Source organism: Microcebus murinus, chromosome 4 (assembly GCF_040939455.1).
Source record: "Microcebus murinus isolate Inina chromosome 4, M.murinus_Inina_mat1.0, whole genome shotgun sequence".
NCBI classification, from domain to species: Eukaryota; Metazoa; Chordata; class Mammalia; order Primates; family Cheirogaleidae; genus Microcebus; species Microcebus murinus.
Genome location: NC_134107.1, coordinates 86,043,397 through 86,058,199, shown reverse-complemented (window position 1 = coordinate 86,058,199; position 14,803 = coordinate 86,043,397). Strand labels below are relative to the sequence as shown.

General features: G+C 36.1%; 1 protein-coding gene across 9 annotated transcripts in view; it reads right to left on the bottom strand.

Annotated features, from left to right (window-relative positions):
- GRIA4 (glutamate ionotropic receptor AMPA type subunit 4) overlaps positions 1-14,803 on the bottom strand; it is a 357,595-nt gene that overhangs the window by 67,770 nt on the left and 275,022 nt on the right. For all 9 annotated transcript variants that reach the window (XM_076002474.1, XM_012748745.2, XM_012748747.3 and 6 more), the window contains 4 exons: positions 13,487-13,645; positions 8,800-8,967; positions 6,875-6,979; positions 45-155 (listed from right to left, as the gene is read on the bottom strand). In XM_076002474.1, the coding sequence (XP_075858589.1) occupies positions 45-155; positions 6,875-6,979; positions 8,800-8,967; positions 13,487-13,645 (543 nt within the window). The remainder of the gene's footprint in view (positions 1-44; positions 156-6,874; positions 6,980-8,799; positions 8,968-13,486; positions 13,646-14,803) is intronic.

Sequence of the window (14,803 nt, the reverse complement as noted above, 5' to 3'; positions counted from 1 at the left end):
CTATGGACAAAATGAAACACCATAAAGCATAGACCAAGACTTACCATAATTGTGGTTACAACCACTGTTCTGTTCTCAATAGCTGCTGTGTCATTGCCAAGAGTGGGTACATCTTGAATCAAGACTAATTTATCCATATCATTCCAGTAACCAACCTACAAAATAGAGAAAATGCTTAAAAACATATTTTAGAAAAGTTTAATCTTAAAACAATGAGGCGTATAAACCAGCAAACAAAACAAATTTAAAAAGCAACTAAAAAAAGTGTGTGCAAATTTCCTTAATTCATGATGAACCAGTTTTTCTGCCTTGTTACATATCTGGCAAATTTATAATTTACAATCATAGAGTAGCCAAGACAGTGGGAATGGGTGGTTCCAAAAGGAGTATAGACACAGATGGAGCATCATTTTATGTTGATCCTCTTTTCTAGTGAGATGGACTTGGATGCCTTAAAATTAATTTGCATGACTCTATCAATGAAGTCACAGGCCACATGGTAAAGGCAATATCCAGATTTATTTTAAAAAAATGTATAGGATATTTTCAAGCAAAGGAAACTTGTGTATTTTTGAATCAGTATAGAAGTAGGTTTGGGTTTGATATAACCTAACCACAATATAAGAATCTTACCATTTCTGAAATGCTAACTATATTAGAGATGAATATTAAAGAACAATGTTTTCACTTGCAAAGATTACATTTAAATTTGTATTTTTTTGCATTTTAAGATTATGATATTATTTTTCTCATTCAGAAGTAAAACAAACACTTTCTCATAAAATAAATTAAGTAGTTAAGCACTTTAAAAAGTAGTCAACTACAGTGGAATTTTAATGAAAATTTCATGCAGGCTGTTAAGTAATAATAATGGTTACCACATATTGAGTGCTTTCTTGGGGACAGACAATGTATTCAGAACTTTAAAAAATATACATCTTAACGTTAATACACATAGTAAATGTAGAGTAGGTGCAATTATTATCCACATTTTAGAGATGAGGACCCATTTTCGAAGGTTAAATAAATTACACATGGTTACACTTTAGTGGGCCAGAAATCAAAACTAAGGTCTGCATGGCACTAAGTCCACACGCTTGCTATTAAGCTTCACAGCTTCCCAAAATGTGTATTCATTTAATGATTGCCAATTTCTTTCTTGAATTTCTTGATGTGGTTGACAAAACTCGTGTTTTCAATAAAATGTATGTATTTGCTCACTGGTCTGTATTCACTGTTTGTTCTAATATGTTTTGGACATACTGGAACTTGCCTCCTCCAAGTTTCTTAACTACCATGTTAGTATTTATGAGCATATCAAAATAAAGTAAGTGTTAACATATTAGAAAGAGCCACTATATTATTTGCAAGTGTTGCACATATAATTCAATAACAGAACAGATGGGGAAAAAGAGTTTTCATGAACATGGCTTGCTATACTTTTGGTTTGATCTAAAATTATGGTATACATAAGTTCAGCAATTATTTTCAGTTGTCCATGTGAATCCATTTCTAGCTGGCATTTATTTAATAATTCTGTGAAATATTTAAGAACAAGTATACTTTTTAGTATACTTGTTTAGTATACTCAATTCCTATGTGTACTTAAAACATGTCGATTGCTTCCTGTTAATTCTCCTTTCCACAGGACAGTTATATGACATGAAAATGAGTTTTACGGTTTAGCACTCCATTAAGATGCAGCCACCCTGCAGATTTCAGCGGCCCTATTTCAGGAAAGACAGTTTTTCTTTACTAATGAATCCCACAACAGAAAAGAATCTGGGATACATTTTGGAGAGTCCTCAGATATTGGCAAGACCTTGACATTTTGCATTTAAGAGCTAATCTGTGAGTTTACAACTATCCTCTCTAGAAGATAAATGACTCAGAAGTGCTGGCAAATTAATAAGCAAAATTTTATTTTCTTGCTTTATACCTACATATAATTCTGGTGAAAAAAGAAAGCCATGCTTTGTGATAGGGACTAATTGATGGTAAATTTCATGTGGAACATGGACTTAGTGAGAAGTAATACCTCACAGGGGTGAATTCCTAAAGAAAGTAATCGTAAAGTTTGGACCTATGACATCACATGAGATGGAGTTTCTCTCTCCAGTTCTTCACAACATTTTACAGGTCACTGAGAACTTTTCCTATCCCTGACCTCATTTAATCAGACAGGGAAATATACAGAGACAGACAGTGGGTGAAAAGTGGCTTTGTAATGCTAGAGCAAAAATACAGAAGCATTTAAATTACGAAATGGACAAGAGATGTCAGAAAAACATTCATCTTCTTTGGACCTCTAAAGCTGATTTGTATGCAAATATAACTATAATAAAATGTGCGAGCAAATGTCTCTGTATTTACAGGGGTCTTGGCCTTCCTAGAACATAGGGGCTGGGTAAGAGGGGCTGTGAGGAGACCCTGTTCTACTCAAAGCTAGTTCCTTAGATAGCGGCTTTGACCAGACCTGTCCTGAGAAATCGGATCTAATTCTCACGCCATCCCTAAATAGAACTCTTATAGGCACTGAGACTGATGATGTTTCACATCAGTCAAGAGAGCGAGCTGTGGAGCTGCGGAATTTTGATTTTCACTGTGGCTCTACCTCTTTCTAGCTGAGCATCCCTGGGCAGGTTACTCAGTTTATTTGAACCTTACTTTTCTCTTCTATAAAATGAAATACACACACACACACACACACACACACACACACACACACACACACACATACATATATATTTATCTCATTTTCAGGTTGTCATGATGGTTAAATATAAAAATGCACATCAATTTTATACTACAGTGTCCGACATATAGCCTGCTTTCAATAAATGAAATGTTTACAATTAAAAATTCCTGAAACTATGCAAATGCAAGTCTGGTCCAGGAGCATTCCCTCTGTAACCCTAGGGGGTCACTGGAATGATAAGAAGAATTCCACTGTACTTAGGAGCCAGGACTTCACAAAGAACTTTGTGGCTTCTGCTTAATGAGACTCTCAATCAGTTTTCCTGTTACAGAAATCAGACAAACTGATGGGTTGACTCTCTGATCTATTTTCAAAGATAGCTCCCTTGCTGGTAAGTGTTCAATTTACAAGAACGATTGCTCACTTCTCAGACATACTGCCTAGTCTCACCAGCATAGTGTTTCTCGTGGTGGTTCATTTTTAAGTTTAATATTCCTGACACAATGCCCAAGTTGATCGTTGCCACGGAAAAATGAAGATAGACGAGTCTACACCATTTTACACTCCATATGTCTTTTAAGGGCCTTAGATGAATGTCAGCTGGGTGTGAAGATGTACTGTTCATCACTCTCTCAACTTACTCTTTAACTTTTTCCTCCAAAAATCTTAATTTTTGTTACCATCAAGGTTCAACAGGCCATGAAAAGACTCGGTACTATAAAAAGCCCACTTGATATCACTGTTAGTTACCACCAGCTTTCTTTCTTTTATGGAGAACCATTTGACTTTCTTCACTTACTGCTTTGTAAAATATGGAATTGGGGTTATTTTTTTTTTTGCATTTTAAAAATCTCTGCTTAAAAAGCTAATTTTGCAAGGCCTGGTGTGTGGCAGGAGGGTGGGCTTGTCTTACCTCTGTCTACCTGTTAGCCGATGTTTCTAGGGCCTGTGGAATATTCTGTCTGTTCCACAGTTAGCAGAGGGATTTTGTTTAAGACAGGCCTCTTTCTTTCTTGTTGCTAGCTGTGCGTTGGCAGAGTGGGTTCTTCTTGGGAGTATCTCTTTCCCTTGCTTCGGGCAATTGTCTTAGAGGAGCCTGCCTGTCATGCAGTGTAGCTGGGCCTTCCCAGCTGTCTTCTATCTCCTGCCATACCTGATCTGGATCAGGTAAGCTCTGGCCTACTGTGTATTGGCTGGCAGCCTGCAAACAAAGAGGGATGCCACTAAGGGGCTGAAAAGCTGGAGATGGTTTTCATGGTACCTCCAGATGTCTCCTTCCCATACATCCAGAAGCATACTCAGATAAGAGACTGGAGCAAAACACAACTCAGATAACCTTTGCTATTTTCCATATATGACCATAACTGTCCTGCCTCCAAGTCTTTCCTCACACTGTTGCCTTTTCCATTTCAATCTATCCAAACTCTAACTTCATGGTTAACTTTAAATCCCACTTCCTCCACACAGCCTTCCTTGATTTTGTTTTCTTCCAGCTAAAGAGAAAGTGATCTATTCCTCTTTAGAAATTCCACATGCCTTACATATAAGTCTGTAATCCATCTTGAGTTAATTTTTATGTATGGTAAGAGATAGGGATTCAGATTCATTCTTCTGCATATGGCTATCCTATTTTCCCAGCATCATTGATTGAATAGGGTATCCCCTTTCCTCAGTGTATGTTTTTGTCTGTGTGTTTAAGATCAGTTGGTTATTGTTATAAGGTTTATATAAAAATTCAGAAGAAAATGTAGGAAAAAATATTCTTGACATTGGCCTAGACAAAGAATTTATGACTAAGACCCCAAAAGCAAATATAATAAATACCGAAATAAATAAATGGGACTTAATTAAACTAAGAAGCTTCTTGTACAGAAAAAGGAATAATCAACAAAGTAAACAGAAAACCTACAGAATGAGAAAATTATTTGCAAACTATGCATCCAACAAGGGACTAATATCTAGACTCTACAAAGAACTCAAACAACTGAACAAGAAAAATACAAATAAGCCCATTAATAAGTAGGCAGACAACATGAACAGACATTTTTCAAAAGAAGATATACAAATGGCCAACAAACATATTAATAAATATTCAACATCACTAATCATCAGAAATGAAAATTAAACCCACAATGATATAACACCTTATCCCAGTCAGAATGGCCATTATTAAAAAGTAAAAAAAAAAATAGGTGTTGGGGCAGATATAGTGAAAAGAGAACATTTATACATGCTTGGTGGGAATGTAAGTTAGTACAGCTTCTATGGAAAACAGTGTGGAGATTTCTCAAAGAACTAAAAGTAGATCTACCATTTGATTCAGCAATCCCACTACTGGGTATCTACTCAAAGGAAAAGAAGTCATTATATAGAAAAGACACCTGCACTCATATGTTTATCACAGCATTATTCACAATAGCAAAAGTATGGAATCAACTTAAGTGTCCACAAACCAATGAGAGAACAAAGAAAATGTGGTATATCTATAACATGGAATAATATTCAGCCATAAAAATGAATGAAATAATGTCTCTGGCAGCAACTTGGATGGAACTGTAGGCCATTATTCCAAGTGACGTAACTCAGGAATGGAAAATCAAATACCGCATGTTCTCATTTAAAAGTGGGAGCTAGGCTGGGCGTGGTGGCTCACGCTTGTAATCCTAGCACTCTGGGAGGCCAAGGCGGGCGGATTGCTCAAGGTCAGGAGTTCAAAACCAGCCTGAGCGAGACCCTGTCTCTACTATAAAAATAGAAAGAAATTAATTGGCCAACAAATATATATATATATAAATTAGCCAGGCATGGTGGCGCGTGCCTGTAGTCCCAGCTACTCGGGAGGCTGAGGCAGGAGGATTGCTTGAGCCCAGGAGTTTGAGGTTGCTGTGAGCTAGGCTGATGCCATGGCACTCACTCTACCCTGGGCAACAAAGTGAGACTCTGTCTAAAAAAATAAATAAATAAATAAATAAAAAATAAAAGTGGGAGCTAAACTCTGGGTACACATGCTCATACAGAGTGGGATAATAACCAGCAAAGACTTCGAAGTTGGGAGAGTGGGTGGAGGATGATTACCTATTGGATATAATGTACACTATTCGGGTGATGGGTACACTAAAAGCTCAGACCTCACTTCTATAAGATATATCCATGTAATAACAACACTGTATTTGTACTCCCTAAATAGATTGAAATAAAAAAAAAATTTCAGATGCCTTCTCTTGAATTGTCATTTGGAACTTCTTAATTCCTACCCTATTAGAACACAAAACTCCTCTAGAGCAGGGTCTACTCAGGTGGGGCATCATGTGGAAATGTTCTGGTGTCAGACATATCTGAATGAAAATCTTTGTTTTCCTACTTACAGGCTTTGGAGAAGGTAACTTACTGGGCCATAATTTTCTCAATTGAGAAAAGGGAGATAATACTCAGATTATAGGTTTGTTGTGATGATTAAATTATGCAAAGCATCAAGTCCAGGGCTGGGGACCTAAAAGGCATTTGATAAATTATAGCTATCATTATTACATTAAAGCACAGAAGCACATTTTGGAAAGTTTTTCCAAACAGCCAAGTGTTGAAACAAATGGAGTTTTTAGATAAGGTTAACTTGAATATCTCTTTCCTTGAGCATCCTAGCTAATCCTAGAGAAAAGGAATGTTAAAAATTCTATGTATTAGCTATAAAACACTTATATAACCAATTACTATGGTGGAGTTGTATGGTTCCATTGTATAAATCACTTTTTGGATGTTTTGGAAGTAGTTTTCTTTATAGTCTTTCTAATGATTTCATAAATGACTACATAGAGATGCTTATGTCTTTTTATTGCATTGTGTTCAGTCCTGCAGAGTAGATTTTGTTTTGTGGGATTTGTTTCGCTGAGCCTCCCCCCCTCCCAAAATATGGCTTCCATTTTGGATAAAGGATATAAACAGTGCATAAATTACTTTGTTTCAGCTTTAGCATATCATAAAATATCAATTACATGATGCAAGAATTTATCTCTGCATAGATTTATCAAGAAAATACTACTGTATTTGTAAGTACATTGAAAACAGAAAGGATGTATAGAAAATCCAGTTATCTTTCTCCTAGAAATCTTTAAAAATGTCAAATGCAAACACAAAAACAGAGAATTTTCTTTTTTTTTCCTTCAGTTGACTGTGGCTCACCTTTCTCGGTCCTGTGCTCTTTAGCTCAAACACATCCATTGTGTAATTGACTCTACGTCCGTAGTGGTCAAACTGAACATTCCCTGTCAGCCCTTGGATTCGAACCTTAAAGCAAAAGAAAACTCACACATGTATTCATTTGCCATTTCACTTATAGAAATCTCAAATTCATCTGCTAGGCTATTACTACACAAGAATGAGGAACTACAACCAGCTGGCTGAAATGCCATTGGGTATTTGAACTATTGGGATAGAATATGAAAGAGGAATATCAGAGGAATGTAGAAGCAAGTCTGCCATAGAAATAAAAGATGAGTATGTTTTGTTTTTAATATTATAAAATTTCCATTTTAACTAACAGGATTCTTCCTTAATTATAAAGTATTTTATAGGAATGGAAATATAGTTTGTTTACAATTACTTTTAAGTTTTATCTATATATCAACATAATGAATTAAATAGCCCAGATACCCATGCCAGATTTTATTTTCACCTCTCTAATATTAAAATTAAGATATAAGAAGCCAAAACATATAAATACATTTTTGAAAATATTCAAATATACTTTTTTCAAATTTCCTGTTAATTCACTTTTATTTATATTTTGAATCAATGGCATTTCAGAAGATTTAACATGTGATGTCAAATATATATATATATATATATACCCTTAATTATTTAAAAAATAGGGTTAGTATAACTATAAAAGACTATAATGAACTAATTATTTTATCCAAGGTTACAAGGCAATTTAACGATCTACTCAGAGGTCCTCAAACTTTTTAAACAGGGGGCCAGTTCACTGTCCCTCAGACTGTTGGAGGGCTGGACTATAGTTTTAAAAAAACTATGAACAAATTCCTATGCACACTGCACATATCTTATTTTGAAGTAAAAAATCAAGCAGGCAAAACACCTGCATGTGGCCTGTGGGCCGTAAAAGGTAGTTAGTCAATACTTACGTTTGCTAAATATTCTGGTTCTTTTGCATTCTGGACTCAAGGCAAGCTTGTACTTCCTCAAGCCCTTGTGGTTAGTTAGACCTACCGTGTTTCCCCAAAGATAAGACCTACCCATAAAATAAGCCCTAGCAGGATTTCTAAGCTTTTGCGCAATATAAGTCCTACCCCCAAAATAAGACCTTGTGATGGGCGTGGCTACGCAGCATATCTGCACAACCCATGCATTTTGTCGTGGAGTGGTAAAGAAGACAAGCAACCCTTCTCATCTGCCCCATTGTGACAGCTACTGTCCCAGAGGTGACCAGAAATGTGTGGGCAGCCCCACCAACAAGGTGGGGCTTGGCTCCCTCTGTCAGGTCCCGGCCATCCTGTGCGTGCTGCCAGCTGAGGCTTTGAGGGGAAAATAACACATCCCCTGAAAATAAGCCCTAGGGTGTCTTCTTGAGGAAAAATAAATATAAGACCCTGTCTTATTTTCGGGGAAACACGGTATGTGACTCTTTATGACATCTGAGTTGTAAATAGACATGAGAAGTGCCACGGTATTTAATTGCCAATTTGAAACCTCCCCTCAAATATCTATCTTTCCCTTGGCAGCATTCAAGATGGTAGCTGCTTTGCCAGCCTGGATCCCTGAGTGACTACAAAGAGCAGAGTGGCCCTGCTAATCCAGCGTATGTCTGAGTGAGCAAACCTCCCTTGTTGTTTTAAACCACTGGGATTTGAGATTGCTTATCACTGTAGCATAACCTAATTTATCTGGGCTATGCATCTACACAACACATAAATAGCAAGATTCTACTCTTATGCTATCTAGAAGTGTCTCAAAAATGATGAAATCTTGATATATTAAAATAGCAATTGTTATATATATTTATGCTCAGATAAATTAGTCTGTTTCTTGAACATTCAACTTAAACAAGACCATGAAATAAATTGAGCTTAAGTAAAATTGTGAGTTACCTGTTTGAGTGTCCTTTCCATGTCAATTCCCTGGCCCCATGGAGCAGCAGGATTTGCCAGACAATCCCCAGCATTTCCTCTCCTCGAGATATCAATTTTCTGCCTTCTAAGATTTCGGAAAGTTTCGGCCATCACAAGGACTCCATCATAAGTTAGAGCAGAGGTGTACTAATCAAATGAAAATGATGATAGTGGTAAATGTTAAAATCTTATCAAGCACTGGGAATAGGGGCTCTGTGGGTTTATGACATACAGCACCATCCTGTCTTTAGTATAGTTAAATTACTGACAATTAATTGACTCTGGCTTCAGAAATTTCTATTCTTACTGTAAAACAAAGACTTTATATCAAAACTCATCATCCTGATTTAAAAAGGAGAAATCCCACTCTGAAAAGTAAAAAAATTCTAATAGACAGTTTTTTCCATCAGTTGGAAGAAGAAAGAGTTTTAGGTGAGGTCTTTGTATTGTGTCTAAATGTAAACAGCTAAAGTATAAAGGGCTAAGTGCAGTGTTGCTACAGCCTGCTCTGTAGTCTGTTGCTGTGGTTGAGCTTGAAATATATATCTTTGTTCAGCCTCCCAGGAGAACAAATGAAACTGTTTATTGTTATTCAGATATATGATGCTAAAAATAGCAGCTACTTATTCAACAAGTGTGTATGCACCAGTCACTGTACTAAACAGGAATGGGTATTATTATACCCAATGAGTGTGCTCAGGAAGGTTAACTCATTTTTTTAAAGTTTCCAACATAACCTAGGATTAAAGTAGAGATATGAAGAATGGACTCTGCATTCTGATGAACACCTCATGCTTCTCTTTGGGAAAAGAGGGAGCCCCGAAGGAAAGATTATTAAGGTTAGGAGAGGAAGTGAGGAAAGACTGAGGTGAGAATGTAATTTGTCTAAGTGAAAATAAAAAGAACAGGGCATCACTTTTGATAGAGCTTGATTAGATAATTACTAAACACATGGCAATAGAGCACAATTTTCCTGAAGCGTGGCAAAGCAGCAAATACGAATCATGACAGAAACTACATTATCTCTTTCAGAAATTCCATATGTTCAATTCTATATGATTAACACATTCAGTGCCTACACCAGCAGTAGGTTTATGCTGTGGGAAGTGGAAGATAATCTCCTTGATTTTCTGCTTATAAATGAAAAATCATTTGAAATTCTAATTGTAGACATAAACTTAGGTAGCATGAACATTAGGCATAGCAGCCAGCATTCCAGGAAAGAGAAAAACTAAAGCATGGATAAAATAAGGAATATTAATCCTAACAAAGAACTTTTCAATAGTATGGAGCCTAATTAAAATGGTTATATTAGAAAGATTTAGAAGAACCATGCAAATTAAGAGCTTTGCTATATATATATCCCTCCAGGGACATGGCAGAACAGGCATAAGGACAGGCATGCCACCTCACAGCTGGGATGGGGTAGCTGATGAAAATTAAGGTGGTTAGGAAAAGTCCTACACCAAAAACGATCATACCTCCTCCCCTGCCTGAACCAACACATCTTTGAGTAGAGACAGACATCAAATCATCTTTTTGTAAGGCAAGAAAATAAAAACAAGACATAAAGTGAAACTCACTAAAGGCATAAAGGGCAAAAGAAAAACGCAATGCTGGTATTTCAGGACCAAGAGAGGAGAAAGAAAAATATTGCTGCTTTTTCAATAGAGAGAAAGAGATGGCACCAAAAAGCAAATGCACTTGCTGTGTTTTTTAAAAAGTCCATCCATTTTTATAAAATAAGTGAACTAGATAAAAGAACATATCACACAGTGCAGTGCAGAGCAAAGGAGACACATTCAGCCAGAGTGGCGGAGGCCTGGAATTTGACAGGTCATAGAGCTGATGGATGGAAAGAAGTAATAGTTTAAACAAGTTTTACCTTTTCAAAGGATGTAATTCTTTTCCATGTGTCTCACTGTGCTATGGTCCAGGGAGCCATATTTATGGGCACACAACTTCTAAATAGCATCTAGAAAATTCATATTAAACATTTCACTTTGGGCCAGGGCAAATAGTGGCCTAGAGTTATTTACTGCTCTGACCCAGTGATCACAATGGTGAAATGAGTTCTGTTTAGCAAGGTTTGTAGATAACAAGACAGAGTTGCTCAGAATCATAGTGCAGTGAGAAGAGTAGAGAAGAAAGAGCTGGGGTGAATTCTAATTCTGCTACTCATAGGCTTATGGGGATGTGGAGCATGTTCTTCAGCCATGGAGCATGAAACAGAGAAAAACCAAATAAAACAAGATAATATTGACTATCTCCTGTGGTCATTATGAGGATGAAATTTCATATCGTATCTGAGAGCTCATTGAAAAGGTACCAGATACCAGTTAGAAATCATGAGAACTACAAAGGTGAGTAATCATAATAGATGTTGCTGCCCCAGAGGAGTCTGTAGAAGTGAACCATTACGTATACAAAATAATTATGGTAAATCCTTGATGAGAATGACACAATCAAATATTACAGAGAGTAAGAAGGAGAAAGGAATCATATTTACTGGAAAAATAAGAAAAAGTTTTATAGAGAAAGTGGAATTTGGGATAAAGTCTTGGAAGATGGTTGGATCCAGACAGGTGGAAGTGAAGGAAGAGGACTAACACACAGTGACTAACAAGGAGCGGAAAAACATAGGGCAGTTCATTCAGCTGGAGGTTCGGAAAGCGAGTAGGGGGCCATGCCACTGGAAAGACTTGTTTGGCCCTATACCATGGCAGATCTTTATTCCAGAAGGTTTCTTTTTCCCCGAAACAGCGAAGTGACAAGATTAGAAATCACACTTTTAATCTTGATTGAAATATTAAACAATTAAAGAGCAATTTAATTAATTACAACCAATCATCATTATTTGTTGATTCTATATTTTTGAGTTTTCCTACTTGCTAACATTTATTTGTGACCCCTCCCCCCCCCAAATCAATACTCGTGGCCCTTTTTGGGGCTATTTGTGAATATGTGGAGTGGCAGAAATTTGGAGTCATCCAAAATGCAAGGTCCCAGCTGCAGCTGAACAAGGAAACCCTGTTTTCTTGTTTCTGCTTTCATACAAGTGTCCTTTTTGTGGTCTATTTAGTGCCATGTTTTCTGCAGTTTTGTGCTTTTTTGCTGATGATTTCACTGTTTAAAATGGCCTGAAAGCACAGTGTTGAAGGAAGTGCTGTCCAGTGTTCCCAAGCGCAAGAAGGCTGGGATGTGCCTTATGGAGAAAATACGCATGTTAAATAAGCTTCATTCAGGCGTGAGTCACAGTGATGCTGGCCATGAGTTCAATGTTAATGAACCGACAATATATTAAGCAAGGTTTCTTAAAACAGTAACACACATAAAACAAGGTTATGTACTGATCAGTTGATAAAAAGCCTGTAACAGGAGGCCCATACAACATAGCCCTATGTTTTCCCTGAGAGCAATGGTTCAATATATGGTCATTCAGTATTTGAAGAGAATTTATAGAATATAACTGCCATGAATAATCAGGATTAACTGTACTGTATATATTTGTTAAATGGCCACATAGTACCTAACATCATGCCAAGAGGTGTGAGTGATGTGAGAATTATATAATGTTTTCCTCAACAAAGAGCCCAATGCTGTAGCATAAACAACTCTAGTTGGAGATTATCAAATGGGAGACATTAAAATGATTCTGCCTTGGGTATTCCATGAACCTGGTTCCTGACTTGAGAATAGCGAAGTAACAATTCCACTTAATATCTTGCATGGATTCATCTGTAAATCAGAGGGTTGGACCACAGTGCTTGGCGAATAGTGGACATCCAATAAATGCTCTGTTTTGAAACCCCATAATTCTATAGTATAGTGAAGATGGTATGGTTAGATAGCCAACTTCCAATATCACAGAGGGGAAAGTGACATAACCAGTAGGAAAAGTGTTATAATTAGAAGCTGGAAGAGCTGAAACCCTCTACCTCTAGATCTTAGTTTTTCTAGGCTTGAATTTTCAAATTACATATTAAAGCTTTTTACTGGAATATACTCATTCAATGAGAATAGTAAATGTTGATGATGATGATGATGCCTTATTAGGTAGGAGCTCAAAACCACTAAGTTGGAGTTTAGGAAACATTATGCCATAATTTACACAATGTCTAAGAAAGTCATCTATCTTTTCAGGTGAGAAAAATGTACTTGTAATCAGAAATTTGCCAGCAATTTTTGCAAATAGTAATAACACACTTTGCAATGTTTTCAGAAAAAAAGTCAAACAACTTGACCCTTTAACACTAAATTAAAAGAGAAATTTTACAGAAGCCTGTAAAATTTACATTTCTATTAATTTCCCGATTTACTTACTCATTATAAATCACTTTGCATATATAGTTTTTGTCCAGGTAGAAAAGTTACTGATGGAAATATTTAATTAACACATTTTTTTAAAAAAAATTTCTTCAAAGAAATTTATATGTAAACTATTATAATAATAATAGTAAACTGAGCTAATGTCTAACAACTTTACTCTTAAATATAGAAATTTAGAAATGATTAAGGGCTTGTGCCATACTGTTATAATGACAAAATGCTTCTTTCTTATGCCAGAGATGGTGATTTCTGACAAAATGTTAATGGAAGAACTGTATAATGAACTTTCTATCTAACATTTTAAAATATCAACAATACATTATATAAAAACAAATACCTTTGGAGGAGTCTCAGATCCTGGATACTCTCGTTGATCTAGTTTTTTCCAGCGATCCATTAGTTTGGTCACCATAGGCGTATTAAAATCTACCAACTGGAATCCTGTGACATTGGCTCCACCATGTATAAACCTCTCAAGAGAAATATCCTTGAATCCCTAAAAAAATCGATATAAAAGATTGCTAAATTTATTCCATGATTATACATTTCAGCTCTTCAATAGAAACATGAATTAATGACTAATATATATAGTATATCCAAATGGATTTCTAATAAAAAAAATGGCTAAAAAGAGGTGGAAAGTCTAATTATGTCGATTTGGCTATTAAATCCTGTAATTCAAAATTCAATACATGAGACAAGGATATAAATGTTTTTAGTTCAGTTCAACTAAAGTATTTCTTGGATGCTTTCTGAATACCTTTTATGAAGTATTAGGGAGATATAAGAAACAAAGATGATAGCATCAAAACTCTCCTTGTTAAGGACATAATTTCCTTCTGCTGTAGATATGTACAAACATGTACTATATGAAGGTAATATCAAGGTATTATGGTGTTCTGAGTCTGTGATGGATGAGACCATTTTAAGGGGTTTTTGTTTAATTACAAAGTGGTCTAAAAGCAGACAGAACTGGTAATTTGAACCAGAGAGGGTAAAAGCTTTGATTGCATTAATCACTACAGACCTTGTAGTCCTGAGAAATGGTAGTGCAAGAGAAGAGAGCAAGATAGGCCATTCATGGACTTCTGTGTGGTAGAAAAAAAGATGGTGGCTACCAGGTGAAGTGAAGAAGCTGAGAGAGAAGGGTATCATCTCTTTTGGTCTGGAGGTAGTTATCTGGGTTTCAAAAGTTCTGAAAAGTCCGTCCTTCCTTCCTTCTTTCCTTCCTTCCTTCCTTCCTTCCTTCCTTCCTTCCTTCCTTCCTTCCTTCCTCCCTCCCTCCCTTCCTTCTTTCCTTCTATCAATCATCTATCATCTACCTGTTCATCTATTATCCATCTATAACTACCTATTATCTATTTATCTGTTATCTGTCTCTTATCTATTAACTATTTATCTATTCATCCATCTATGTTTATCTATTATCATCCATCTATCTTTGTTTTTTTACCTGACACTTTTTTTTCCCACTAACTACTTAAGGTGTCTTAAAAATTATACACTCAACACAAAGTGTAAAACAAGTAAACAATTGCAAGAAGAGGCCAAAATAAGTAAATTAACAAAGGCAAAGGTATTAGCTCAAAGAAAAGTAAAACATACACACACACATGTGTTTGTAGAAAATGTAACTGAGCCTTTTGTTTGTTTG